The sequence below is a fragment of the Protomyctophum parallelum genome (assembly GCF_964188405.1).
Source record: "Protomyctophum parallelum genome assembly, chromosome: 16".
Classification (NCBI taxonomy): Eukaryota; Metazoa; Chordata; class Actinopteri; order Myctophiformes; family Myctophidae; genus Protomyctophum; species Protomyctophum parallelum.
The window spans coordinates 30340304-30367245 of NC_139711.1; the positions used below are offsets into that span (position 1 = coordinate 30340304).

General features: G+C 41.2%; 1 protein-coding gene across 1 annotated transcript; it reads left to right on the forward strand.

The window, feature by feature from the left end:
* The first annotated feature begins 998 nt into the window (after positions 1 to 998).
* zdhhc2 (zDHHC palmitoyltransferase 2) lies at positions 999 to 26465 on the forward strand. The gene is made up of 13 exons (XM_083786436.1): positions 999 to 1372; positions 11367 to 11393; positions 12139 to 12233; positions 12896 to 13016; positions 14410 to 14479; positions 14593 to 14625; positions 15412 to 15532; positions 17879 to 18011; positions 18665 to 18791; positions 19647 to 19742; positions 20018 to 20133; positions 20852 to 20933; positions 21267 to 26465. Exons 1-12 carry the CDS (start codon positions 1246 to 1248, stop codon positions 20890 to 20892), a joined length of 1107 nt encoding a protein of 368 aa, XP_083642562.1. The 5' UTR covers positions 999 to 1245; the 3' UTR covers positions 20893 to 20933; positions 21267 to 26465.
* The last annotated feature ends 477 nt before the right edge of the window (positions 26466 to 26942 follow it).

Sequence of the window (26942 nt, forward strand, 5' to 3'; positions counted from 1 at the left end):
AAATATTTCAATCAATCAATCAATGAAAATAAATGGAACCAAATGGACACTTGTCAATTTGGTATACTGTAAAAATCAATAATTTAGCTGACCCCTGGAACCCGCTCCGGGACCCCTGGCGGGTCCCCGGGCCCCACTTTGAGAACTAGAAACATAAAGGTTTGTTGCAGCATCCCCAGGGGCGGCGGTAGCCTATACTGTCTGATGTCTGGATCCCATAGCCCCGGGGGACGGTCGCGCTGTTATTGGCTAATTAGCTGGTTGTCTGGCAACCGCCTGCTATTGACAGCACAGTTATTACGGCACTGGACTACAGTTATGATAACGTACACAATACAATATCCCACGCCCACGTTCATTAAAATAAACTCTTTGAGGACTCAGAAATCTATCTTTGTGATAGTTAGCCTATATATTGGCTTCTTTGAGAACAGTGAATATATAGTGAGTGACAGTGAAAAAGTAATGACCGAGGGAGCCTGTTTGTGGCTATTATTGACACATGGTTCTAAAAGTGACAAAAATGAGGAAGTTTAAACGCTTTATAATGCTCTGTCATGATGAGTTTGTGAGTTAGTAGCATAGAGGGTTAGTAGGCTGTATGCCTATAATCTGCTATCTTTCGAAAAACGTTGACAAATGTTGGGTCCGTGTGCACCATTTATGGGGTGCTGTGTGCACCATTTTTTTTTTATGTTTTTGAATAATATATTATATTTGATTTATATCTAAACTTGTTTTACATACGAGGGGCTTCTTGACATGATGATCATGTCTGATTCTCTGATAACCTATGAGCTCTAGCAGGCTATGAAGATAAAGACAGAATAATTATCCATTTGCCAGCCAAAAAAGAACTGCGGTTGCCTCGACAACCGAACTCCGCCAATCGCAGCATCGCGGACAACACTCCAGACTATGGGATTCATTCATAGACAGAGTGTCATTTTTTTTCCCTTTTTTTTTTTTTTGCATCGCTCAGTGCGGTGCGGGGCGCAGGGGGAACGCAGCGCGTCGCCGCCGATCTCCAAAAAACACCTCCAGAACAGAACAGCGCAGCACGGAGTGAGAGAGAGACTGTCAGAGACATGGTCTGGAATTGGAACGATGCACAGCACTGATATTTATCACTGTCTATAATCTACCGCACTGCAAGCCACCGGGGAGCAGCGTTTTAAGAGCAAACTATATAAATTGGTGTGGTGAGAGATGAGCCTCCTCCTCTGCTAGTGTATTGTTATTATTATGGCACCGTCGGGACCGCGCAGCATCGCACGCGGCTGTCAGAGAGTTCTGTACTGGATCCCGGTTGTGTTCATCTGCCTCATAGTGGCGTGGTCTTACTACGCATATGTTCTCCAGCTCTGCGTGGGTAAGAAGTCTGTTTGTTACACACACACACGCACACAGTCGCACGCACGCACACACACACACACACACACACACACACACACACACACACACACGCACACGCACACGCACACACACACACTCAGTAATTATTATGATGTAGGCTACAGGCTATACTGGCCTTTAAACCGGGGTGATTGTTATATTACACACAGGCGGTGTTGTGTTGTGTTCTGAATACACTACAAATGAAGCTCTCTGCGTTTTTTTTTTTGGACGCAGACACACTGGCTGGCTGGGCTGTTTTATGCTGTGTTGACAATGTCAGGCACATTACAATGAGAGAGAGAGAGAGCGACAGACACTGTACATGTTTAGGACATGCTGTAGTGTCATTCACAACTATTGTGATCAATCATCTATTTTATTATTTTGTTTAGAGGATTTATTTAATTCATGTCCATCTCGTGTCATTATTTATGCAAAACTGAAGTAGTCATCCAGAGACAGCCTGCCTGTGTGTGTGTGTGTGTGTGTGTGTGTGTGTGTGTGTGTGTGTGTGTGTGTGTGTGTGTGTGTGTGTGTGCGTGTGTGTGCGTGTGTGTGTGTGTGTGTGTGTGTGTGTGTGTGTGTGTGTGTGTGTGTGTGTGAAACGAATCATCCTTGTATCACATTAAAGGTATATTCAGTGATTTCACTCAAAAAACCTTAGGTTTCGTTTTTGGCTGTGGGACCCAGCCTTTCGTCCAATCAGGATAGAGAGTCAAAAACGAAACCTAAGGTTTTTTGACCCCCAGGGTTTAACTGGGGACAGGGAGGAACTCCTTATATGGCCCGCACACTCTATAGTAGGGAGGATTATCACAACAAAACAAAAAAATAAGTGATATTTGAATTAAGTGAAATCACTGAATATACCTTTAAGCACAAAAATGTTACAATGCACCACGCTGCACCACCATTGTAGAAAAATATTCTGTCTGGGACCCCCATACAAGATTTGTGTTGTTAAAATGTTTAAATCTTTTTCAGAATTTGCTTTTTATAATAGCTGCTGTACTACTAGTGTACAGCAGCTGATCTTAATCCAACTCTGGTTGGGGACCCCCAGAACCCCCTCAAGGACCCCTGGAGGCCGTCACAATCGTGACATTTTACTTGACGATTAATTGCATACATTTCTGTTTGGCTTTTAGGTTTCGTAAACTATGAATTCCACAGGTCAGATTATGATAAATAACTTCAATATACAAAAGAAATGACAGAACTTAAAAAAAAACTTTATATATATTTATATATATAAAAAAATAAAGAAACAAAATGGTGGAAATTGACTACTATTTTGAAAATGCATGAACATTTCTTCTACTTCAAACGCTTAACCGGAGTCGGGTCGCAGGGACAAGAGTTCCAACAGAGCTCCAGACTTCCCTCTCCAGAGCAACTCTAGCAACTTCCTCCTGGGGGATCCCGAGGCGTTCCCAGGCCAGTGTGTAGATATAATCCAACCCATCTGGTTCTTGGTCTGCCAGGGGGTCTCCTCCCAGTGGGACGTGCAGTGACGCCCGGGAGGCATTATGCCCGAACCACATATAAGCTGTCTCCTTTCCAAGCGAAGAAGCAGCAGTGTACTCCGAGTCTCTCCCGTGTGATCTCTAAGGGAGATGCAGCCACCCGTTTTGAGAATGCTCGGTAGACAGAGAGCTTATCCTTCTGGTAATCAGCACTCTTTTCATCACAACTGTGCGGTACAACGACTGTAGCGATTATGCAATAACAATTGCGACAATCTAACAAAGAATTGTGATTAGGCGATTATGTAATAATTGGGCCTACTTTGAGAATGAAGCAGTGACTTAATGCAGCTGTTAGGTGATAGGTATACACAGCAGCACTGAATTGACCTGGATAACAAAAGTAAAGTGTCTCGGAACAGAAGAGAAGAGAACAGTTAGAGAGCAGTCTGCTCCATTTGGCTGCATGACAAGGACCACCATGCAATGAAAACGCACACGTTTGTTTAACCACTTGACCCCTATAGGGCTCTGACCGGTGGCATCTATACTAGTGTATTTTCTGTTATTGTGAAGAAAAGCTTTCGCAGGACATCAGATCGACAAAGCTAAGGATCTGCTATTTCCTGTGAAAGCTTTTCCTCACAATAAGGATGCTGGGGTTTAAGTGGTTAACACATGCCATTCCCAACAATCTGTGGGTCGGGGCGTGAGGATATTGCAACTGGCCCCACCCCCCTCACCCAGCACCAACTATTTTCAAATGTATCTGCAGCTTAATACTGTACACTACAGTACATCAGTTTGGGTGTCCTTAATGAAAATGTTTGAGAATCACTGGTTTAAAAGAATACACTCAGAACAAAATATCGCCATATTTAAACTTTTGATGTTTATTTGTAAATGAATGTCCTACTTTGTTAAAGTACACTACAGTGTCACACACAAGTAGCAAAGTAGCAGATCTACAAGCTCAAAACGTGTCGCATAGTGACATGTTTGGAGTTTGTAGATCTGCAATTTTTGTTTTGGACTTATGAGGTTTCCACCCGACAGCAACAATATGTAAAGTATTAAGAATGAGGATTTATTGTGTACATAATTATGTTATTGAGACTGAATGATTGTGTACATCATGTATGCATTAGTCTGGGTTGTGTGTATTTTGCTAAATAGTTTTTGCTTTGCTTGTGTATTATTTATATATGATATCAGTATTGATTTATTTTTGGAAGAATAGCCCAATTGGGCAAAACAAGAGATATATATATATTTTAATCAATCAATAAATTATTGATCTTCTCACAATCTCGCTTTTCTACTACAGTTAGCCCAACTTCAGTATACAAGAGTGCCATATTATTTTACTGGCTGGTCGAAGAGATGATCACACTTTTATTCTATTGTATTTGTATTTATGTATTCAGCACAGTATAAAAACAACACAGTGAACATATAAATATGAGAAGGGTAAGGTGCTAGGCTGAGGCAAAAAAGCCCAAGGGGCTTATACGAGGCCTCTACCTATATAGATTATAATTAAACATTGTACATGAGATATAGAATATCCAGAAAACATGATTGCAGTATATAAAACAAACAAAACAACAAAACAAAAACACAACAAGAACATGATTAGAATTTTTGGTTATTTACATGATTAGAGAAAAGAATAGATGATACAAAGAAATATAATTAGGTGATCTGGTCAATTAAGTGGGTCCTAAACTTATGTTTGAAAATTTTTAATTAAGTAGAATTTGATGAGATTGCTGTATAGGTGTTCCATAGCTGGGCCCCCCTGTATCTATTTTCACCCCGACTGTCACCTATTGGTTCTCAAAGTGGGGTCTAGGGTCCTTGGGAGCGTTTCAGAGGTACAGCATCACAATCATATTCAAAGAATATCGGCTAAACACACACAATTTGTGAGTCCTTGACATGAAAATGTTGTATGTCAATGGTCAATGGTGCAGTACACTGCCAGGCCACCGGGGTCACTAGTGAGTCATCTGTCCCTGGTTGACCTCATTCTCCAGTTAGACAGCAGGTGTTGTTGCCTCATTCTACAGGACACTACTTTACACACAACATTCTGCAGGACACTACTTTACACACAACATTCTGCAGGACACAACTTTACACACAGCATTCTGCAGAACACAACTTTACACACAACATTCTGCAGAACACTACTTTACACACAACATTCTACAGAACACAACTTTACACACAGCATTCTGCAGGACACTTTACACACTAATACAACATTCTGCAGGACACTACTTTACACACAGCATTCTGCAGAACACTATTTTACACACAACATTCTGTAGGACACAACTTTACACACAACATTCTGTAGGACACAACTTTACACACAACGCACGGCAAAGGCCATTGGGATCGGGACTCGAACCCACGTCAGGCTGGCTCAGCAGCCTAGGTGCCCAAATGGTTGAGCTAACTGTCCGGGCCTAGTGTGAGTTTTTAATGCAGCTCCATCAGAGAAGATCGACAGGGTGAAGTGCAGTGATTCATTTGATGAATAATACATATTTCATAGATTTAAAGGAGGCTGAACCTGTAGCTGCTGCTCGTCCTTTCAATTTTATGTTCTACAGTATAGGCCTCCCTGTCGCCATAAAGACCATGCATGTATCATTTTGTGGATGTCCCTATTTGGACATGTTATTCATTAAGCTTCTCATACTACTGTAATGTGACAACTACATTATGGCAGTTGTTGATACGAAAATGTCGTCAATGCAGGGCAGAAACCAGCAAACGTTTTATTTATTCTATGCTATTGAATGTCTATATTACTTGTGTTGGCCAGAGGCTCCAGGGAGTAGACGGGTCCACAAGTACATTTCAGGCATTTTATTTACCTACAAAAAGTGCAGTGCAAGTCGGTGACAAAAAAAGAAAAAAAAAAGAAGACCAAAATAACGTTCCAATAAAATAGGAAACAAAATACACCTGCTGGCTAAACAAAGCAGGATCTTGAGAGACTGCTATTTGTCCTTCGATGAGGTCTTGGCGGCTCACAGTTCTCCCCTACAGTTCTCTTACTAGCCTCAGGCCCTTTCTGAAACCAGTCCCTTGACTTGAAGTGCTCTCGGGAGGTTCCCTCGTCAGGAAGTGCCCCTCCAGCTGAATCAAGTTCCCTTGATTAGGGTGCTGGGTATAAAAAACTAAAAAAAAAACACTCGCCCTCCTTGTGCAGAAACAGGAATTCTAAAACGGGTAGTCCCAATACTTCATTCTGATTGGCTGGTTACCGTCACTGATACCAGTGTAAATTTCACCGATAACCCACTCCTTCAATCACTTTGTATCAAACTGCAGCCTTGTAGCTGAACTGGGGAAGGGGAGCGCTTGATTGCTTTAGAAACACATGCCGTGCGGGCATCCAAGCACCGCCGGCTCATATGACTGTGAATGTGTGGCTCCAGGCAGCCCCGTAAATACATCAAGTGCTATTCTTCCGTCACTTAGGCTACTTGCGGAGCAAAACAAGGAAGTGTTGTGGCTCTGGCTCGCTCGCTCTGGTGGCGCAAAGCGTAGATACTTTTGTGAATTTAATAGTTTTATTAGGTTAATATTGCTATATGTTTGTAACCATTTTAGAAAAGCAATAAGCCACTCGAGGCCCCAGCTTACCGGGTATTTTACACTGGCTGGGAGGTAGAAGACCCTCCGCTGCGCGTCGGGTCTGCCTACGCCCCCAGCCAGTGTAAAATACCCGGTAACCACTAACCTGAGACCTCTCGTGGCTTATTGCTTAAACAGACACCATTCGTTGCCATGGTTATCATCATGCAATTGTGTTACCCGTTATTTTGTTTGTACAGTTTATATTGCATTGCATCGTGTTGTGTTTGTGTGACATGTGGATTTCATTAATATGGAAAAAGGAAATGCAGCGTGACTGTCAAAAATGACATGACATATATACATCCATGGTGTTTATAAACAAGTAAGACGCGCAAACGCGGGAAGCGAACGCAGCTCGTGTGTGTGTGTGTGTGTGTGTGTGTGTGTGTGTGTGTGTGTGTGTGCTACAGCTGCGCCCTGTGTGTGTGTGTGTGTGTGTGTGTGCTACAGCTGCGCCCTCTGGTGGCGGGCGGGTGGTGTAACAGCGGGACAGACACACAGACAGACACACACACAGACACACAGACATTCAGCCCTTGCTGTCATAGTAAGTGGCTCACTGCGTTCGCAATCATTGTTAAAAGTTGTTTTGTTTGTGTGGTTTCATTTATAGTTTTTCACAGTGGGGTAAATAAAGAGCCCTTGTGAACATCAGTTGGAGCGTTGTCTATTCTGTATCAGATGAAGATTGTTTAGGAGGAGTTTATTTATCATTTATTTGTGGTGGTACTTACATTTGTAGGTCGCGGTTTCCATGCGGACAGAAAACAGGGCTGCACAAGGCAATCGAGTCTAGATCGGCACAGACTCGCTCTTGAGTACTTTATAAGCCACTTCCACTCAAGGCTGCTTGGTTTCAGACGACACTTAATATGGCGCAGCCTCGCGTGAACGCGCATATCGAGGGCAAGTGTGTAGGGAGAGTGGCGAGGAGCTGGTTTCAGAAAGGGGGCATGGTAATACTGAACTCCCTTCACCTGCACCAATCCTGCTTTTATACAGGTGGGGTAAACCATCCCCTAATCAGCAAGTGGCAATCAATTAACTCAACCACACGGCCAACTAAGGCCTACGAGTAATCTTCCACACTACTATACTTTGGACACAATATATTTCACAGGCCCAATTCGTTCACAGGGCCTAACATAAAGACCAAACAGAATACAGACGGGAACAAACACCCCTCCTCCTCTACAGTACTTGGCACCCTCCAATCTAGAGAGGAGTGCCAGCACTGCAGAGGGGAGACAGCTGACAAACATACCAATGCAGCAACTTCAGTGTCAATAAATACAAATAAACATTTAAAACTCTTTCAACCATTGTGTTAATTACTAAAAATGTCATTTGTACAATATATATAAAACCGTTACTTCCAGTCCAGCTGTTTGTCAATTGATCAAGTTGACTTAACTGTGTGGTCTGTTTGCAAGGTCCTTGATATTGTCTAGGGTCCCGTGACAGTCTGTGTCTGTTTCACTTTTTTTTTTATTGAAAAATCCATTAGAACTCCATTGGATCCTCAAACTGTCGGTCAAACCACCTGCTCTAACTCCACTTGAGCTGTATTTAGGTAACTCAATTAGTTTTAATTGAATAAACAATTGATTAAGTATTCAGCTAAAGTGATGACAAAATAACTTTAATGAGACAATACTGTCTCACGTAGTATAGTGTCCTAAAAACATGTACGTTTATATTTCGAACCGACAGCAGAGATATGTTGAAAAATGACGCACTGTTTAAGTGCGTGCGTGTGAGAGAGGCAATTATTATAGTTGTGAGGGCCAAATGTCACATACCGGTACTTCAACTGTTAACGAGATTACACAAAACGGAGGGTGAAGGCGAGATTTATTGCAGATAGATTGATTACAGTATGGAGCTGGGATTGGGTGAATGGACAGAACAGGTGACTGATGCATGATAAACAGAATGATGAGGAGGAGACATGGTGAAGGAGCTTTGGCGTGAGCCCCCGTGGGGACGGGCCGGAGCCTCGGCTCGGATCCTGCCTGGCGAAGGCAGGGGGGCTCTTAAGCCTGCCCCCCTGGGGCCGACCTGGTGGAGCCTGCTGCTGGGCGGCGTCGGGGAGGTGGCGGGTACCTGAACGGAAGCACAAGTGAATGATGGGAAGGAGAGGAGTGCTTTTAAAGGGGCGCGGACAAGGTAACGTTGATCTGATTGGAGCTGACGAGTGACGGTTAATTTCATCTCTCAGTTGAACGGACGTTAAAAACTAGCACGTAGTAGAGTTTGAGAAATAGACATTGTGGGACATGGGTTAGTTATACAGTACCTGATTTATATTGTACTTTGCTGTGCGCCGGATCTACAAGCCCACAATGTGTTGCAGTGTGATGTGTTGTGAGCTTGTAGATTGGCCTCGTGCGTGCTTTTAACCAAATACACTAGATTAATGCAAATTTACATCTGCAGTCCTCACAAAAATACATAAAACCAAGCACTCGAGTACATCACATTACACAGAGAAAACAAAGCATACATTTTCCCGTCTGTTTTCCTGCTCAACAACGTGTCGCTTGTAGATCTTATATTGTTTGTCTCACGGTTAAAAATGGTATAGTATAGTAATACAAACATGTGTGTGCGTGCGTTTGTGCGTGAGTACTGCTCTATTCTCAGCATTGTTGTTTGTTTTTTAGCCCAAATCAAAGGAACAAACATGTGACGAGTGACTGGTGATCACTGATCAATAGATCCCATTGATAACCTCACCCGAAAGGTGGGCGGGGCCGTGGTAGTTGCTCAGGGCTGTGGTGACGATGACGAAGAAACATAGGGGGCGATTATATGAAAGTTCAAGTTATAATGTCAGCTGATTCCTTTTTTGTCCATTTACCAGTCAAGCTGGTGTTGACCCACTTTCTGTTGTGTAAAATCCCTTTAAAAGCCTTAGTTACAGTGCTTGTGGTTCTTTCACAGCCACACAATAAAAACCTCACATGAATTTGTTATTGTAAATTGCACATAACATACAGTAAGAAGGTAGTTTGTTACAATGTTCACTGTTTTGCCAACCTGCATATGGTGTGGGCGCCCTTTGGGCCGGCGCCAAAGATCACAGGGGGCGTGTGAGGCAGTCTGTCTGTCTGTCTACAATACATGCATGTGGTGACTTTATGTGCATATGTAAAAGCAGATGTACAAGCGAGGCGTTGTGAGCTTGTAAATTGGCTATTTTTGCAATGTTTGCATCTTTCTTATGTAATATCTGACAATTTGGCCAATGTGTTTAAAAAGGTCTTAAAAGTCATTTAATTGTCACTTTAGAAAGATACTTTAGCTGCTAAAGTATCTTTCTAAAGTGACAATTAAATGAGTTTAGCAGATACCCCGTGTAGCCAATCTTGCCAATTAACCTTATACTGTATATTGGTTTGTTTACTGAACCTATATTTCCAAATAACAGCCCTTACTCAAATAGCCGCCCACTACCTCTGCTCCTTTGTTTAAAAATCTAAATGTACTGTCTATCTATGACATTAACATAGTACAATCCTGTTCTTTCATATATAAATGCACTTACCTTCCAAATATGCTTCCTACAACTTTCAAAGAATATTTTAAGACCAACTCTCAAGTTCATGATTATAATACTAGACAATCAGACAATATTCATCCTCCCTTCAGCCGTACCACTCAGTTTTCCATAAAAGTCAGAGGTTCTTTACTCTGGAATTCACACATACTTATTGCCAACTCCGCATCTTCACTCTGTAACTTTAAACATAGATTGAGGGCCAGCCTCTTGAAGTTACCCTCTCCAATTTATTCTAACGTAATGTAGCACATATTTTCCATACCTATGTTTGATTACTTTGTCTTATTATTTGTATATTACTATTTGTTAAATTGTATATTAATTTGGTGAGAACCACATATAAGCCCTCCCTGGGTTTCTTTTCTCACCTGCACACACACTTCTCTTTTATTGATGTTACCTTTTTGTACTTTTTTTATTGTGCGAAATAAACTAAACTAAACTAAACTACCTAATAACAGCCCAGGTTCTGACACCTCGTCCGTATAAACGCCCATGGGCCATTATTTGCAAACGTAGGCCTCTTTTAGACGGCGACCATCTCCATATAACACGTCAAAGTCCCGTTGCATTCTCATTTTTTCTTACCCTTTACACGAGAACGCACACGTTATGATATAATGTGCTATTATGCTATACTGTCGCTAGGTGGCGATAACGGGCTGCCAAATAGACAGGTCACCCACGTACAAGAAGAAGACGCAAGCGGCGCAACACTGCTCTGGGCGCGCCACGGGATGATATATATTTATTAAATAAACGCTGCTGCGCAGCGGGGCTGCCGTCTATCACAAGGCTTTTTATTTACATCATGGTTTTACATTCAACATCGCTGATGAGCATCACTGTGTAGGCGAGGAGGGAGGCTTGTTCAGGAACTCCATTATATCATAATGATATTGCTCTGCATCAATGTAATAAACATATGCGCTGTGAGCCAACGTGAGCCATGATGTCATAAGTTTTGCGGATTCACCGTTTTGCCTGTTTATATGGAGACCATAGGAAACGGCGTTCTCAAAGATTTCCACTCTGGGAGGCGGTTTCACTTCGTTGCGTTTTCACCTCCTGAGAACACGGTTCTCGTCTAAATGACAGCAGCAAACGATACTTTATTTTGACGTTTTATATGAACACCATCCTCGTGTAAATAGCACCTTAGTCAGGCTCATTTATATAGTATTTTACATTTTTTTTTATATTTGAGAATTCTGCTCTGGTACCAATGTACCAGCTTTACTTCACATACTAATTATTTGTCTAACATTATGTTTCAGAGTCCATCGATGACGTCGGAGTAAAGGGTAAGTGTTTTGATCGTTCATATGTGTCTGTGTGCGGCTGTGTGTGTGTGCGCGTGTGTGTGCGTGCGTGCGAGACATGCTGAAGAAATTGTTAAATTGTTGCTGGAGATGTTCCCCTCTTAACTACAGAGAGTTTTAAAAGTTAACATACACTATAGAAGAATGACCAGAACCGTTACTGTTACTCAGAACAACTTTTGCTGTACTTTTGTGAAAATATAGCCAGACCATAAGCTCACAACTTACGCCTCGCACTGTAAGGCAGTGCAAGAATGGCAATTTTCGCAATCTTGCATAATATTTCCTATGTAATATTTGACGATTTGGTAGTCCTTACTGTAAGTTGTCACTTTAGAAATGTGCAGATACCCTGTATACACTTATACCGTTTGTTGGTTTGTTTACTGTTGAGTGAGAAAACAATGTTGCACCCGGGGGACCCCCAGTTTGGGAGGGGACTGCCCACCGTTTGGGACCCCCAGTTTGGGAGGGGACTGCCCACCGTTTGGGACCCCCAGTTTGGGAGGGGACTGCCCACCGTTTGGGACCCCCAGTTTGGGAGGGGACTGCCCACCGTTTGGGACCCCCAGTTTGGGAGGGGACTGCCCACCGTTTGGGACCCCCAGTTTGGGAGGGGACTGCCCACCGTTTGGGACCCCCAGTTTGGGAGGGGACTGCCCACCGTTTGGGAACCATTGCAGTACAGTACAATGTCTCAGATGTGTCTGTGTTTTGGTCATTTCAGTTATCTACTTGCTGGTGTACCATGTGATCTTCATCATGTTTGTGTGGGCGTACTGGCAGACCATCTTCACCCAGCCCCTGCATCCCCTGAAGGAGGTGAGTGTTGTAATAATAACCCATCTATATGCTCATGAGGCGTCGCTTTGCCACTTACATCAGTATCGTTGCTGTCGGGCAGAAACCACTTATCTTTATATTTTCTAACTTTTGGTGTTTTTTCATAAATGAATGCCCTACTGTACTTGACCACACTACAGCGTCACACAAAAGCATCAAAAGTAGCAGATCCACAATACTTTTGCTTTTGTTTTTTAATTGGAATCCTGAAAAGTAACTGACATGTTTCCACCCAACAAAGACAATAATATTAAGTTCAATAAAGCAGTTCCCAACCTTTTCTGGATCTGATGCAGGGCCAATTTGGATTTGCATTTCCTGTACTTCTGGGTGACAGAGCAGTCTAATGACTCAGCTTGGTGAATACATCTCTGATGATACTTCCCAACAACTGCTACTGGAGCTCATTCAGAGCCAAGATGGCACACTGGCTTGTTATTTTCATGTCCTTTAAACATTAATGTTAATCTGTCTTTGTTTTGACTTATATGAGTTTGTCCTCAATGAAAGAATAATTCCATGTGTGTGTGTTTATAGAAGGCTATACAGTTAATCGGTTATGAAATTTTGACCTATAACGTAATGAGTACTGTAATTTATATCTCATGTTGCATGTGTGTGTCCTCTGCTGCCTGTGGCAGTTTTACCTGTCCTACTCAGACAAAGAGCTACTGGAGCGTGAAGATAGAGGAGAATCTCAGCAGGAGATCTTAAGACGGCTGGCCAAGGATCTGCCCATCTACACACGCACCAACTCTGGAGGTGACCCGTACAAAAATGTTACCATAACATAATATCTAGTACACACCCGTTCCCTGTACAGAAATATTAACATCTACAGACTACAGTACACACGCACCAACTCTGGAGGTGACTGTCAAGTCAAACTCTGTTCTCCTCCAAAGGACATTAAAGGTATATTCAGTGATTTCACTTAATTCAAATATCACTTATTTTTTTGTTTTGTTGTGATAATCCTCCCTACTATAGAGTGTGCTGGCCATATAAGGAGTTCCTCCCTGTCCCCAGTTAACCCCTGGGGGTAAAAAAACCTTAGGTTTCGTTTTTGACTCTCTATCCTGATTGGACGAAAGGCTGGGTCCCACAGCCAAAAACGAAACCTAAGGTTTTTTGAGTGAAATCACTGAATATACCTTTAAGGAAACAACTCCAAGATGTCCAACTCATTCAACTTTTATTTTCCAACTTTTTCATGCTGTGCACAGTTGGCTTCATTTGTTGATTCGGTTGGTTTCTTAACAGTATTTTAAACAATTAAATGCATTTTAAGCAATCCAATGCCTTATTTAAAGGACTTTTAAACGAATTTAGCAAAGTCATTTTAAGATTAATTTTAATTAAATATTTCAAATTAACCATTTAAACACTTGGAATAAAGAAATTAGATAATTAGCTGATCCTTGAGCTTGTAGCTCAGCTCTTTTCCAACTTTTTCCTCGTTTTCCACCCGATGGTGGTGATATCCAAAACACTTTTTAATATCAGTTTCACTTGCAAGAATAATTTCTTCATCAAAGTAGTCCCTGCAACTGCGTCCAAAACCAAGAAAGTTGCTGTGCCAAATTTATGGAAGATATTAAACAACAAACCTTGCACGTATGTATAGGACAAAAAGCAGCGCTCCCCTTACCTTGCCATATGAAAAACTAAATCACGAACAGTAATACATCCATGGTACGCTACAGTAAATATTGTAAACAAGATGTTGCTGCAAAGATGTGTTTATTGAGTATTTAACAACGAGACTCAGCCGGTCAAAATCAAGCATAGGAACTATCCGTTTTGGAATTAGATCCAAGTCCAATGATCATTATTCTCACAGCGATCAATTTATTGTTATGTCATACATGCATGTGTATGATGTAACAACAGATATGACAGCCTCCAAGTATGAAGTAAGAACAAATGCATTTGCAAATTCGTTGTGTGTGTGTCGTTGTTGCTGTCGGGTGAAAACCTTGTATGTCCAAAACTGTTCATTATCAGCTATTTCCGCTACTCTTGTACGATTAAGTAGGGCATTAATGTATGAAAAAACCCCATAAAAATATGTGGTTGTATGGTTTCTGCCCGACACCAACGGTATTATGGTAAAAGGGAGAAGGTGATTGAACAGTCTGGTCTTTCTCCTCAGCAATCCGCTTCTGTGACCACTGTCTGCTGCTGAAGCCTGATCGATGCCACCATTGTTCAGTGTGTGATAAGTAAGGTTCCACCGGCGTCACCTACACTCTCCACAACACAGTCCATTTGTCATTTCTCTGTCTGTGTGGCAGACGGCGTGGTGACATCGCTCTTTACCCTCCTCCCCTTACAGATGCATCCTGAAGATGGATCACCACTGTCCCTGGTACCGTATGTCCTTCTTCTATGTCCCACTTGAATCAGTGGGGGGGGAAAAAAACAATAACCCGGAAATGGCTGGCAAATGGTTTTATTGACTCGAAAACGGGAAACAAACAGACAGATTGACATGACAAGCTCATAAAGCCTTGCGCTACGAAGCGTTGAGAGCCTGTATTGGCCATTTTCGGCAAAGAGGTTTTAATTGAGCAGAGGGAAAAAGAGCTGCAACATAATTCTTTAAAATGTGTAGTCCCTGCTCCATCTCTCGTTGAAGACCCCCTGGTCTAGAAGGTCAAATCAGCCTTCATCATGTTGGGGGATAAACAATTACCTCATGAAATACAATTAGTGCAGTGTCACTGCACTTTGGCTTCGTAGAGCAGCATAGATGCAATGCATATTGTATCTTTATTTTTCTATCAGAATGTTGAGCAGTGTTTCTCAACCTTTTTTGGGTCTCTAAAGATTATTAGAGACATTCAGTAACGGTTTGTGATACTGCCGTTGGTTTGTCCGGAGATAAAGAGTAGGCAGCTTGATGTGCAAGTACACCGCCTGCACATGACGCTGGTATGACACAGGGACTTACCCACAATCAAAAGCTTGATGCAGAGCGCATTGGGCCCATGCCTCCCTGCTCTGTGACGCAGAACATTTTAATACTGAAGGCCACTACATACTGTACACTAGTACTTTTACAGTGTATTGAGGTATTGTTACTTTTACCTAAATAAAAACGGAGTACTTCTTCGACCACTGCAATGCTTGTTGTTGTTTTGTCTGGTTTCAGGGTCAACAACTGTGTAGGATTCTCTAACTATAAGTTCTTTATGCTGTTCCTGGCCTACGCTCTGGTCTACTGCCTGTTCATCACTGCTACCGACCTACAGTACTTCATTATGTTTTGGACGGTAAGCAGGCTCTGTTTACATGAAATATTAATTATGTACTGTATTATGAAATGTGTATTGGCCCTGAAGCACAAAACCAAAATGAACTGAACTCTGACAATAATATTATGCATATTATTGTGTTTCACTTGTGGTATTTATATTTTCCTTTTGGAAGGCTTACAGCTGCACTATATATAATGTGTGTGTGTGTGTGTGTGTGTGTGTGTGTGTGTGTGTGTGTGTGTGTGTGTGTGTGTGTGTGTGTGTGTGTGTGTGTGTGTGTGTGTGCGTGTGCGTGTGCGTGTTTGCATGCGCGCACATGTGTGTGTGTGTCGGTGATTACACTAGCTGCAACTTTCTTCAGTGAAGAATTAGAGCCAGGCACAAAGTTGGGAGAGGAAGAAGAGGTTTTGAACAATGAACCTCTTGTTTATAACACACAGACTGTTCCACTGCACCACAGAAACAATATAACACACAGACTGTTCCACTGCACCACAGAAACAATATAACACACAGACTGTTCCACTGCACCACAGAAACAATATAACACACGGACTGTTCCACTGCACCATAGAAACAATATAACACACAGACTGTTCCACTGCACCATAGAAACAATATAACACACAGACTGTTCCACTGCACCATAGAAACAATATAACACACGGACTGTTCCACTGCACCATAGAAACAATATAACACACGGACTGTTCCACTGCACCATAGAAACAATATAACACACAGACTGTTCCACTGCACCATAGAAACAATATAACACACAGACTGTTCCACTGCACCACAGAAACAATATAACACACAGACTGTTCCACTGCACCACAGAAACATTATAACACACAGACTGTTCCACTGCACCACAGAAACAATATAACACACAGACTGTTCCACTGCACCATAGAAACAATATAACACACAGACTGTTCCACTGCACCATAGAAACAATATAACACACAGACTGTTCCACTGCACCACAGAAACAATATAACACACAGACTGTTCCACTGCACCACAGAAACAATATAACACACAGACTGTTCCACTGCACCATAGAAACAATATAACACACAGACTGTTCCACTGCACCATAGAAACAATATAACACACGGACTGTTCCACTGCACCATAGAAACAATATAACACACAGACTGTTCCACTGCACCATAGAAACATTATAACACACAGACTGTTCCACTGCACCACAGAAACATTATAACACACAGACTGTTCCACTGCACCACAGAAACAATAATATAGCTGCAAGCAGCGATAAGGCGGGACCAAGGAGAGAGAGAGAGGGGGGGGGGGTATAGAGAGAGAGAGAAAGAGGGGGGGTAGAGAGAGAGAGGGTGGAGAGAGAGAGAGAGGGGGGGTGGAGAGAGAGAGAGAGAGAAAGAGGGGGGGTAGAGAGAGAGAGGGTGGAGAGAGAGAGAGAGAGGGAGGGAGGGTTGGAGAGAGACAGAGGGGGGGGGGTGGAGAGAGAGAGAAAGGTGTGGGGTGGAGAGAGAGAGAGAGAGAGAGAAAGGTGTGGGTGGAGAGAGAGAGAGAGAGAGGGGTGGAGAGAGAGAGGGAGAGAGAGAGAGGGGGGTGGAGAGAGAGAGAGAGAAGACAAAATACACTTATTACACTATTACACCACTATTACACTATTGCACTATTACACTTATTACACTATTACACTAAATGAGAAATTGTGCGAGAAATGAGAAATGAGAAATTGTGCGAGAAATGAGAAATTGTGCGAGAAATGAGAAATTGTGCTAGAAATTAGAAATGAGAAATTGTGCGAGAAATTAGAAATTGTGCGAGAAATGAGAAATTGTGCGAGAAATGAGAAATTGTGCGAGAAATGAGAAATTGTGCGAGAAATGAGAAATTGTGCGAGAAATGAGAAATTGTATGAGAAATTGTGCGAGAAATGAGAAATGAGCTACCCTGCAGATATCATCCAATTCATCCGCTGCCCCACTTTACCTGGACACTTGACTCTGCTTTCTGTGTACACACACAGACTCACTCCCCCATTATCCCTAACAGTCTGAAAACTCACCTCTTCAGACTCCACCTCACCCCCTAATAACATAGCCCAAAAGAGGGTAAGCCAGGTTGGTACGAGTGTAGGCTATAGCCTATACGGGTGCTACCTTGCTACTCGCCCATCGTGCCATGGCTCTTTAGCCGACTGGTAACGTACGTGCCTTAGGAATATAGGTCCCGGGTTTGCCTCCAGGCCGAGGCTACACGAGTTGCTGACTGGCTTTGTATTGAATGGTTAGAGGTTTATCTCTGCATTAATAATGAGTCGGTGCCCATAATGAGCTGTGTGTTGATTGTTGCTGTTTGCAGAACGGACTGCCAGACACCCAGGCCAAGTTCCACATCATGTTCCTGTTCTTCGCTGCCTCCATGTTCTCTGTGAGCCTGGCCTCGCTGTTTGCCTACCACTGCTGGCTGGTCTGCAAGAACAGATCCACACTGGGTGTGTGTGTGTGTGTGTGTGTGTGTGTGTGTGTGTGTGTGTGTGTGTGTGTGTGTGTGTGTGTGTGTGTGTGTGTGTGTGTGTGTGTGTGTGTGTGTGTGTGTGTGTGTGTGTGTGTGTGTGTGTGTGTGGTGCGTGCAGAATTTGATAAACCGTTTCCTGGTCCTAAAGTGTTAAAGTGTTTTAATAGATTAGAAAATTAGAAATTAGAAACAATTAGAAAAAGTGTAAAGATTCAGATGCCAGTGTGTAAATCTGCTATTTTTCGGCAAAATATATAGAAATGGCATTCATAAAATGTAAATGACTGTCCTCATTTTTTTTATTTCTTTACATTAACCACTTGAACCACTTATAGCATTCCTATTCTGAAGAGAACTTTAGCTTGAGTGAAAGGTCAAGTTTACTAAGTATTGATGGTTTAAGTGGAAAATGTCTGAAAATACACATCAGCATGAATCCAACATGACCGTGCTGTCAAACAAGTCTATGAAGCTATCTATGAAATCTATGAAAAAGTTTACACAATTACATATAATACAGTAGGTAGTGGAGGGTGCCTGCTTCACATCTCTATCTCAGTCTCAGCTAAGGAGTCCTTGGGCTAAAGGAGGTTGAAGACCCCTGCTTATGTCATTTCTCCCCATGCACAGAGGCGGTGCGCTCGCCGGTGTTCCGTCACGGCACCGATAAGAACGGCTTCAGCTTGGGCCTCAGTAAGAACGTCCGGCAGGTGTTTGGTGACGAGGTCAGATACTGGCCTCTTCCTGTCTTCTCCAGGTGAGCGTGACTCATTATCTCTCGTCTTCTTTTTTTGATCCCACTATTTTGCAACCCATTTTTCTTCACCCAGTGTCAATTATCTAATGTAATCCTGGGCGCTACACTTCCTCTGCCAACCAGCGGACTGACCTCATGCTTCCTTTTATGCATGAGGAGTCCAAACTGCCTACTTTCACCTGACAGGGGTGAGTTTCCCCAGCCGGACGTGGAAGGAACACGTCATTCCGACCAGTTCCTTTCCCCCCATCAGGCTGGCCAGGGGGAGGTAGTTTAGAGACAAGGATTACTGCATGTTTTTTGTGAGGGTACCTACCCTAGGGGACACGGGGAGAACATGCAAACTCCACACAGAAAGACCCAAAATATAAACGTGGTGTCTCTACCCGGGACCAAACGTACAATAATACATGATGAATTAACCACTGAACCACTTAAAGCCTTTCTGCTTGACTGGAGTCCCTCAGGGCTCTATACTAGTGTATTTTCAGTTTTCTGTTATTGTGAGGAAAGCTTTAGCTGAAAATAGCAGATCGTTTGGAGAAAGAAATTTAACATTTTGAGACACGTTTACAATTAATAAAAGATTTAGGCTGGGGGTTATGTTTCCGATGAAACATAGAGATTGTTTTAGGGATACGAGTTATTGAGTTATGCCTGATTTACAAATAGTTGCTGGTGTCGTGCACCGGAAAATAGCTGGTCTATGAGCTCACAACACATCACGCTATAGGCTTGCACATCTGCTCCATAGGCTTATGGCTAAAAATATAATAATAAGAAAATGCTGTGTGTGTGTGTGTGTGTGTGTGTGTGTGTGTGTGTGTGTGCGTGTGCGTGTGTGTGTGTGTGCAGTCTGGGTGATGGATGCTCCTTCCCCACCTGCCTGGTCAACCAGGACCCAGAACAACCATCATCCTCTCCTATCAGCCACAACCCTGCTAGCAAGAGGTGAGATATGCTTAATGCTTATGCTGCTGCTGCTGCTGCCAGAGTAAAAAAGTATCAATACCGCAATGTAAATATACATACAGTTACAAGTAAATTATATTCTGTATTTACTTTAGTAAAAGTACAAAAGTATTGGCATGAGAAGTTTTTAAATGTGTAAAAAATATTTGTACACGCACACACACACACACACACACACACACACACACACAAGGTGTACCGGAATATGATGATGATCATGATGATGATGATTATTATTATTATTATTATCCCAGCACAGTGGAGGCCCACCCATTTCCAGCCAAACCCTTGAGGGAATCACAGAGCAGACTGCTCACTAGCACCCCCTCTTGGACAGAGAGTGACAGTGGAGAGGACAAGGACAAGAAGGGTGAGAGAGGACATGGCCTGTTAACCTGTTAACCTATTAACCTGTTAACCTATTTAGCTAGCCTATTTATACCCTGAAGAAGGCAACCTGCTTGCCAAAACGTTGGTTTATTAAAGTTTCTAGCATCGTGACTACGAGCTGTGCGTCCTCTTTTCTTTAGTCAAAGCCCATTTAGCTTATAACATCCGTTTTTCTGGTTGTTACAAACAGGAAGTTCAATAAATAATAATAAATAATAAAGGTTGGACTCTTCAGGACAATTTTCTTTATTTACTAAAGTAAAAGTAGCAATATATGAAATAAAAGTCCTGTATTCAACAATTTACCGGAGCAAAATTACAAAAGTATTGGAAAGTATTGGCATATAGGTAGTACAAGGTTTTGAAAATGTATCAAACCTTTTTGAAAAGAATTAGCAAGACAAACTTGTAGATCGTCTATCTTCAAATAACCAAAGTATGAAATAGGCCTCAAGAGGCTAATGTATATTTTTGTCATACTAATCTAAATCTGTAAGTAACTAGTAACAAAAGTTTTCAAATAATTGTAGTGGAGTAGTATACAACATGCACCTCTGAGATGTAGTGGAGTAGATGGATAAAGTATTGAAAAGTGGAAATAGCCTACTCAGGTAAAGTGAAAGTAAGTGCTTGAAGAAATGCACTTTCCGCCACTGGTTTACAGGATGAAAGTGGGGTTCATGTTATTTATTGTTCAGGTACATCCAATCCAGTGATGACCATAGAGAATGAGGCGTAGCCCCGCCCACTTTGAGAAGCGTCACCCTGTATCCAGAGACAGTAAGTAGCTTGTATATTTGTATAACCATCCACATAATATCATCATAACATAAATATCGTCTCTGTCGGGCAGTAAACTGTTACGTTTCCGAATTCCTAAGTCCAAAATCGTAAAAATAGCAGATCGGCAAGCTCAAAATATGATGCGTTTCGAGCTTCGAGCATCTGCTACTTTTGTTGCTTTCGTGCGACGCTTTAGTATGATCAAGTAGGGCGTTAATTCAACTAAATTAAAATGAAAATACTGTATGGACATAAGAGGTTTCTGCCCGACAGCTTCTTTGATATCATGTATTTTATATAATGACAAACTGCTATTGTCTCCTCCGACAGGTCCACGAGTCGTGCCTATAAGGAGTGTTCTGGAGATGGAAGTATTCATGTCATATCAGGGGCCACGGAAAGTGTTTTTTTGTCTTTGGATGTCATGTCCGCAGTGTTTATTGATGCCCACTTTCGAACCGACCAACCTGTCGCTGTGCTCCAACATTCTGCCATGTGCGTTACAGGGGTGTTGGGGAAATAATTATTTACAATTTACAAAAATCGATTACATTTTCTTTTTAATTATTATATTTTTTGTTTTGCTGATGAAAGTTACAGGTCTTCTTACTGTATGGTGTGTGATAAGAATGGTAAGCTTACCATAATCACAGTAAACATTAACATCTTCAGTCATATTCAAGGGCTTCAGGAGAAACATTGATTAATTATGTTGTGTGACTTGTGTTTCTGTATCAAATAGCACCACACTTAACCTAAGATACCATCAAAGCCAAGAATTCTTACAAGCGAACCTTCTCTGGTATTATATAATGTTTTGAGCTGTTGGAAATAACTAGGCTACACTTTGGTTGTTAAAGTACAGATGACAGCAATAGGAGTGTTGTGAATGAAAATAGATAATCATTTTTATTAAATGAGAATAGAGTTTTGAATCGAGACTCGCGTTGAATCGAATCGTGAACCCCAAGAATCTGAATCAAATTGAATCGTAAAATAGCAGAAGATTCACAGCCATAACTATTACATTATTAGCACAAATTAATGGCTTAGCTATATAAACAACGTGAATGTGGACTTCTCGTGGTTGCGCTGTCGGATTCAACGTCGGGTTGGGTCACAAATGACCGCGTTGTCAGACACAGACAATGAGGATCGAAAGAGAGGAGCTCTCTCCAGAAGTTGAACTATTGTCTGCGTGAAGGCGCTGGGAAGAGCACCAGTAAGTCTTTACCACATGAATGCATAGCAGACATGGCGTCACCAGCTCGGAAAAACACTTTCTCCACGGCCCGTAACGTCATAATCAATACTGAAGTCTGTCTCCTGGTAGGGCTGTCACGATTACAAATTTAAGTTGCCGATTAATTGTCACACGATTAATGGCGATTTAATTGTGTTTTTGGCATTGAACATATGAATACAATTTAAAATTCTGTTTGGTTTTTAGGCTTCATTTTCACAAATTCGACAAGTTTGTATGACAAATAACTTAAACATACAAATAAATTACTGACATTTTAGAATTTTTATACCATACTTTCTTTCTTTTATAGCGGAAATAGCTCATCTACAACCTTACAACACGTCAAGAAGTGAGGCGAAAGTGTTTCAAAGTGTTTTGTTGCTTGTAGATCTGGTATTTCCGCTGTTTTTGGAAAATGTTTTTCAACATGGAAACGATTATGATGATAAAATATTTGCGATTATCTCAAATAATTGTGATTAGACGATTATGTAATAATTGTAATTTGTGACAGACCTATCTCCTGGCATCACAAATGCGTGCATGTGCGCGTGCACACATGCACACACACCACAAAGTAGTACATTCTATTCTCTTTCAATTAAACCTGGGCCTTACTATTTTGGCCATGATTTTTTTTTTAACGGTTCCAACATTTTCCAAATCATTCAAAAATAGCAGATCGACAAGCTCACAGTACGTCGCATGGGCTATTTTCTTTTAACGGGGGCTTAAGTGGAAGAGGAGAAAATGTACTTTTCCTTACCATTTTGCCTTTTTTATCTGACCTTTTTGCCTTTTAATTTTCCTTTTGTATTGGTAGAAATTGACAACTGTTAGCACATGACTCACATATTATGTGAGGTTCTTTTTTAAATTGCATTCCATTAATCCTAGTTTCATTTTATCGTCGTCTCTGTCGGGTGGAAACCTCATAATTATGTCCAAAACCTTTCAGGATTCAATTTGAAAAAAAGTAGCAGATCGACAAACTCGGATGTGCTACTTATGATGCTTTTATGTGACACTGTAGTATGACCAAGTAGGGAGTTAATTTACAAAATAAATAAAAACACACACAAAAAGGTCAAATTTAGAGATAAGGTTTCTGCCCGACAGCAACAATATAGGCCTAATAAGCACAGTGTACCACTCCGTGGCGTTGCAAACAATGTGACACATTTTTACCATGTATTTTGCACACTGTGTTGTTTCTTCCAGTTATGATTTCTTATGATTGTTTAAATGAAGGGAAGAGCTGGAATAAGCAAGCAATTGTTATTTTTGTTGCATTTCTTAGCTTACATGGCACAAATAATAGGCTACAAAACTTATTTTAATATAAACTACAAATAGCATCGATGTGACATTATTTTACAGTGCACTGCATCCATTCGTATAATTCATCAATTCGTATAATTGGTCCACTAAGTGGTTCTCAAACTTCTTTGTGTCAAGGACTCTAATCTATACTAATATGTATTTGCCACAGACCCCCACCCCAAAATATTTTGTTGGCAGGGCCTAGGGACCCCCATAAGATATGTGTTTAAAAAACAATGTGTCACATTTCTTCACTCTGTGTCTCATTGGTGGACTGTTCAGAAACCCGCCTGCCATCACAAATTCAGGATGAGGATTATTACAGGCTGTGACTGAAATAACAGCTTTTCTCTTACTGGAAAGTTAGCATGCTGAACTTGTTCTTGCATTGAATATTGTAAATTCTTTAAATCATGTTTAGTAGACTCATTTTGGAAGCATCTACCGTCCACCTCTGAGACACAGAGTGTGTCAACACGTGTAAATTACAGCTCATAGTGAGGACCCATACTGTTAATTGATAGCATTTTTTTTTTAGTTTAGTCATAGTCTTTTGAATAAAATGAAATTTAGTTTCATCTAGTCATCTGAAAAGTTTTACTTTTAGTTTAGTTTTAGTCGACTGAATATGACAATATTTTAGTTGACTAAATCTACAGTTGATTATGTCGACAAAAAAAACATTTTGGCCACGTAGTAATAATAATAATAATAATACATTTGATTTATAACGCACTTTACATTTGAAACAGAAGTGCTACAAAAAAAAGGTTTAAAAGGACAAAATAAGAATAAAAACAATGAATGCATTCTGTGGTTCTAGGAGTGGTTACAAACTGTCGGCACCCATGTTCTAATGCGTGAGGGGGGCGTGTTTTTTCAATTATGTTTTTCATTAATTTAATGTATTTCTTATTATCACAGTACCTTCACACAACCAGAAATAGGGACAGGTGTTTTCAATAATATGGGTAAAGGTAGGGTAAGTGATGTTCTTTGGTTAAAAAATAAGCTCTTTAAGGGTGGCAAAGGAGGTGTAGTGCCCAGGATTACATTAGACAATTCACACTGGGTTACAAAAATTGTGGGTTAAACAAAATACACTTTAAACCTAAAGAATAAGTTTCATTATTTTTTTATAATAATAATAATAAAAAAAAAATACCAATTTTATCCATTCAGGATAGAGAACTCAGAATACAGTGAAATTGGAAGTGAAGTTCTTACAGAAAGAAGTGAGCAGACCAAATTGGAACTGGAACACTATACAAATGATGCGGATACCGGATACTGTAAATGGGTTCTCTCTCCTGACTGGCTGAAACAGGAGTTTCTGTTTATTAAAGAGCTGGAGAGACAGGGAGACTCGTGTCGTGCTACAAATTATAGTGATTTAAGCTTTTAACAAACATTTGTTTTAAATAAAAAATAATGACCTTACCCTACCTATAAACTGGAATGATCAAATACTGAGTCAAGAAATGTAAAAACTGTCTAGGGTGCGGCACATGAAAGCCCAAGTGGACAGTAAAATGACCCAAAACATGTTTAAAACTGAAGTATTTCTTTAACGTTGTTTTAGTGTGGTAAACACCACAGGATGGACAGAATGTGTACAGTCGCATTGTGATTACGTATAACTTATAAGGGCTCTATTGAATGACTCCGAAACTTGTTCTTGTGTCGTAGCATGAGTGTGAGGAGGACTTATGGTTATTATGTCACATTGACACACTGGCTCTTCCTTAGTGTTAATTAATTCATGTTAATGAAGTCATGTTAATTAACAGCAGTTCCTGTAGACTGCTGCTAACGCTATCTGTCTGTCTGTCTGGTAGCCTACATCGCTGGTTCTCAACAATCGGTCCGGGGACCGGGGCCAGAGTCCACATGGACTCTTGCGGGTCTGCAATGTTAGCGGTTCTCAAACCTTTTCATGTCAAGGACCCCAAAAATGAATATGTATTTGACCGAGGACCACCAACTATTTAAAAATATTTTGTGTCAGGGACATTTATGTAAAAAGAAACAGATTTACAAGCTCGCAACGCTGAATTTATATGTTGAATAGGCAACATCTAAATGGAAGAAGTGGTTAATGATTGTGATGATATCATCACAATCATACTATGTTAACTACCCCCCTCCCCCCAGGACCACTTTGAGAACCAATGTGTTATAGTTTACAAATGGAACCAAATGGACCCTATGGACCTGTAACTCCAACTCCAAATGGTTCCATTTGGTTCCACTTGTACGTTCTCTAAATGAACACTGAGGATGTTACGGATAGATTTGGGGTCCCGGAGATTAAAAAAAAAAAAAAAAAAACATCAAAAGGGGGTCCATGGCCTAAAGGCATATCCCACTGGGGGTCCTTGGAATTACAACGTTTGAGAATCACTGAACTAAGCTTTATTTCTTCAACCCCATACTGCACTGGTAAACTCATTTAACTCTGAGAGTGTAGAGATACTGTATAGGGTTTTACTCATTTATTTTTTCAGATCTGTATTAGGGTCCAATTTGGACCCCTGTGGTGGTCCTCGGACCTGAGGTTGAGACACAGTGGCCTATAATGTCTGGTAGACTACTATCAAACAAAGAAGAAAGAACCCAGACTGTTTGTAAGGGCTGGCACACTGGCCTTTTATAATGAAGACATATTTGTTACGGGGGAATAAATAACACAACCAAAATGAATATCAGTATCGGCCAAATTGTTATTCCAAAAATCAATATCACCTTGGAATTACCATATTGTTGCATCCCTAGTTTCAGTGAACTTTGTTTACTCTTATGACTGAATGTGATTAATAATGTCTGTGGGAAATGAAAACACAAGTCTTCTTGTGATTGAATGTATATACAGTATGCTTGTTCCAAAAGCCTTCATGTCGTGTCGATCTATATTTTTCTATTCCCCCGGTCGGTGGGTCGGACGGCGGGGTCTATCTATCACGTGAGGTTGTTGTGTGGGTGGGTGGGTGGGGGGGTTGTGTACAGGCGTGATGTCGACAGAGAGAATAAAATGAGAATAAAATGAGGTTGCCTGCTGTCTGCTTGTTTTTTAATGTGTCTCACACAACACCCACTACGGCACCCACAAGTGGGTGCCGTAGCACTTAAGGGTGCTGTGATGCAAGTCCAGGGGTGCGTCATAAATAGTTTGATAATATTTGGAATTCATCAGGGTCACTTCAGTTTAACCACTTAGACCCTCTTAGTAAAACGGACCCGAGTTAAACTATTGGTGCATTCATGTTCAGCCTACAATACACCAGGTCTCTTCACCAAGCTCACAACGTGTCACGTTGTGACGCGTTGTGAGTTTGTAGATCGGCTATTTTTGGTGAACGTTCACCAGGAATGCTGGGGTTTAAAGATTGAGCCATTTTGTACTTTTTCTGTTTTGCATCTGTGGTTATAATATTCAA

Bases quoted from the DNA above. Each gene is read 5' to 3' on its own strand.
- zdhhc2 (XM_083786436.1), top strand. From the start codon at position 1,246: ATGGCACCGTCGGGACCGCGCAGCATCGCACGCGGCTGTCAGAGAGTT. The intron at 1,373-11,366 runs GTAAGAAGTCTG...ATTATGTTTCAG, and splicing joins TGTTCTCCAGCTCTGCGTGG to AGTCCATCGATGACGTCGGA. The intron at 18,012-18,664 runs GTGTGTGTGTGT...CCCCATGCACAG, and splicing joins CAAGAACAGATCCACACTGG to AGGCGGTGCGCTCGCCGGTG.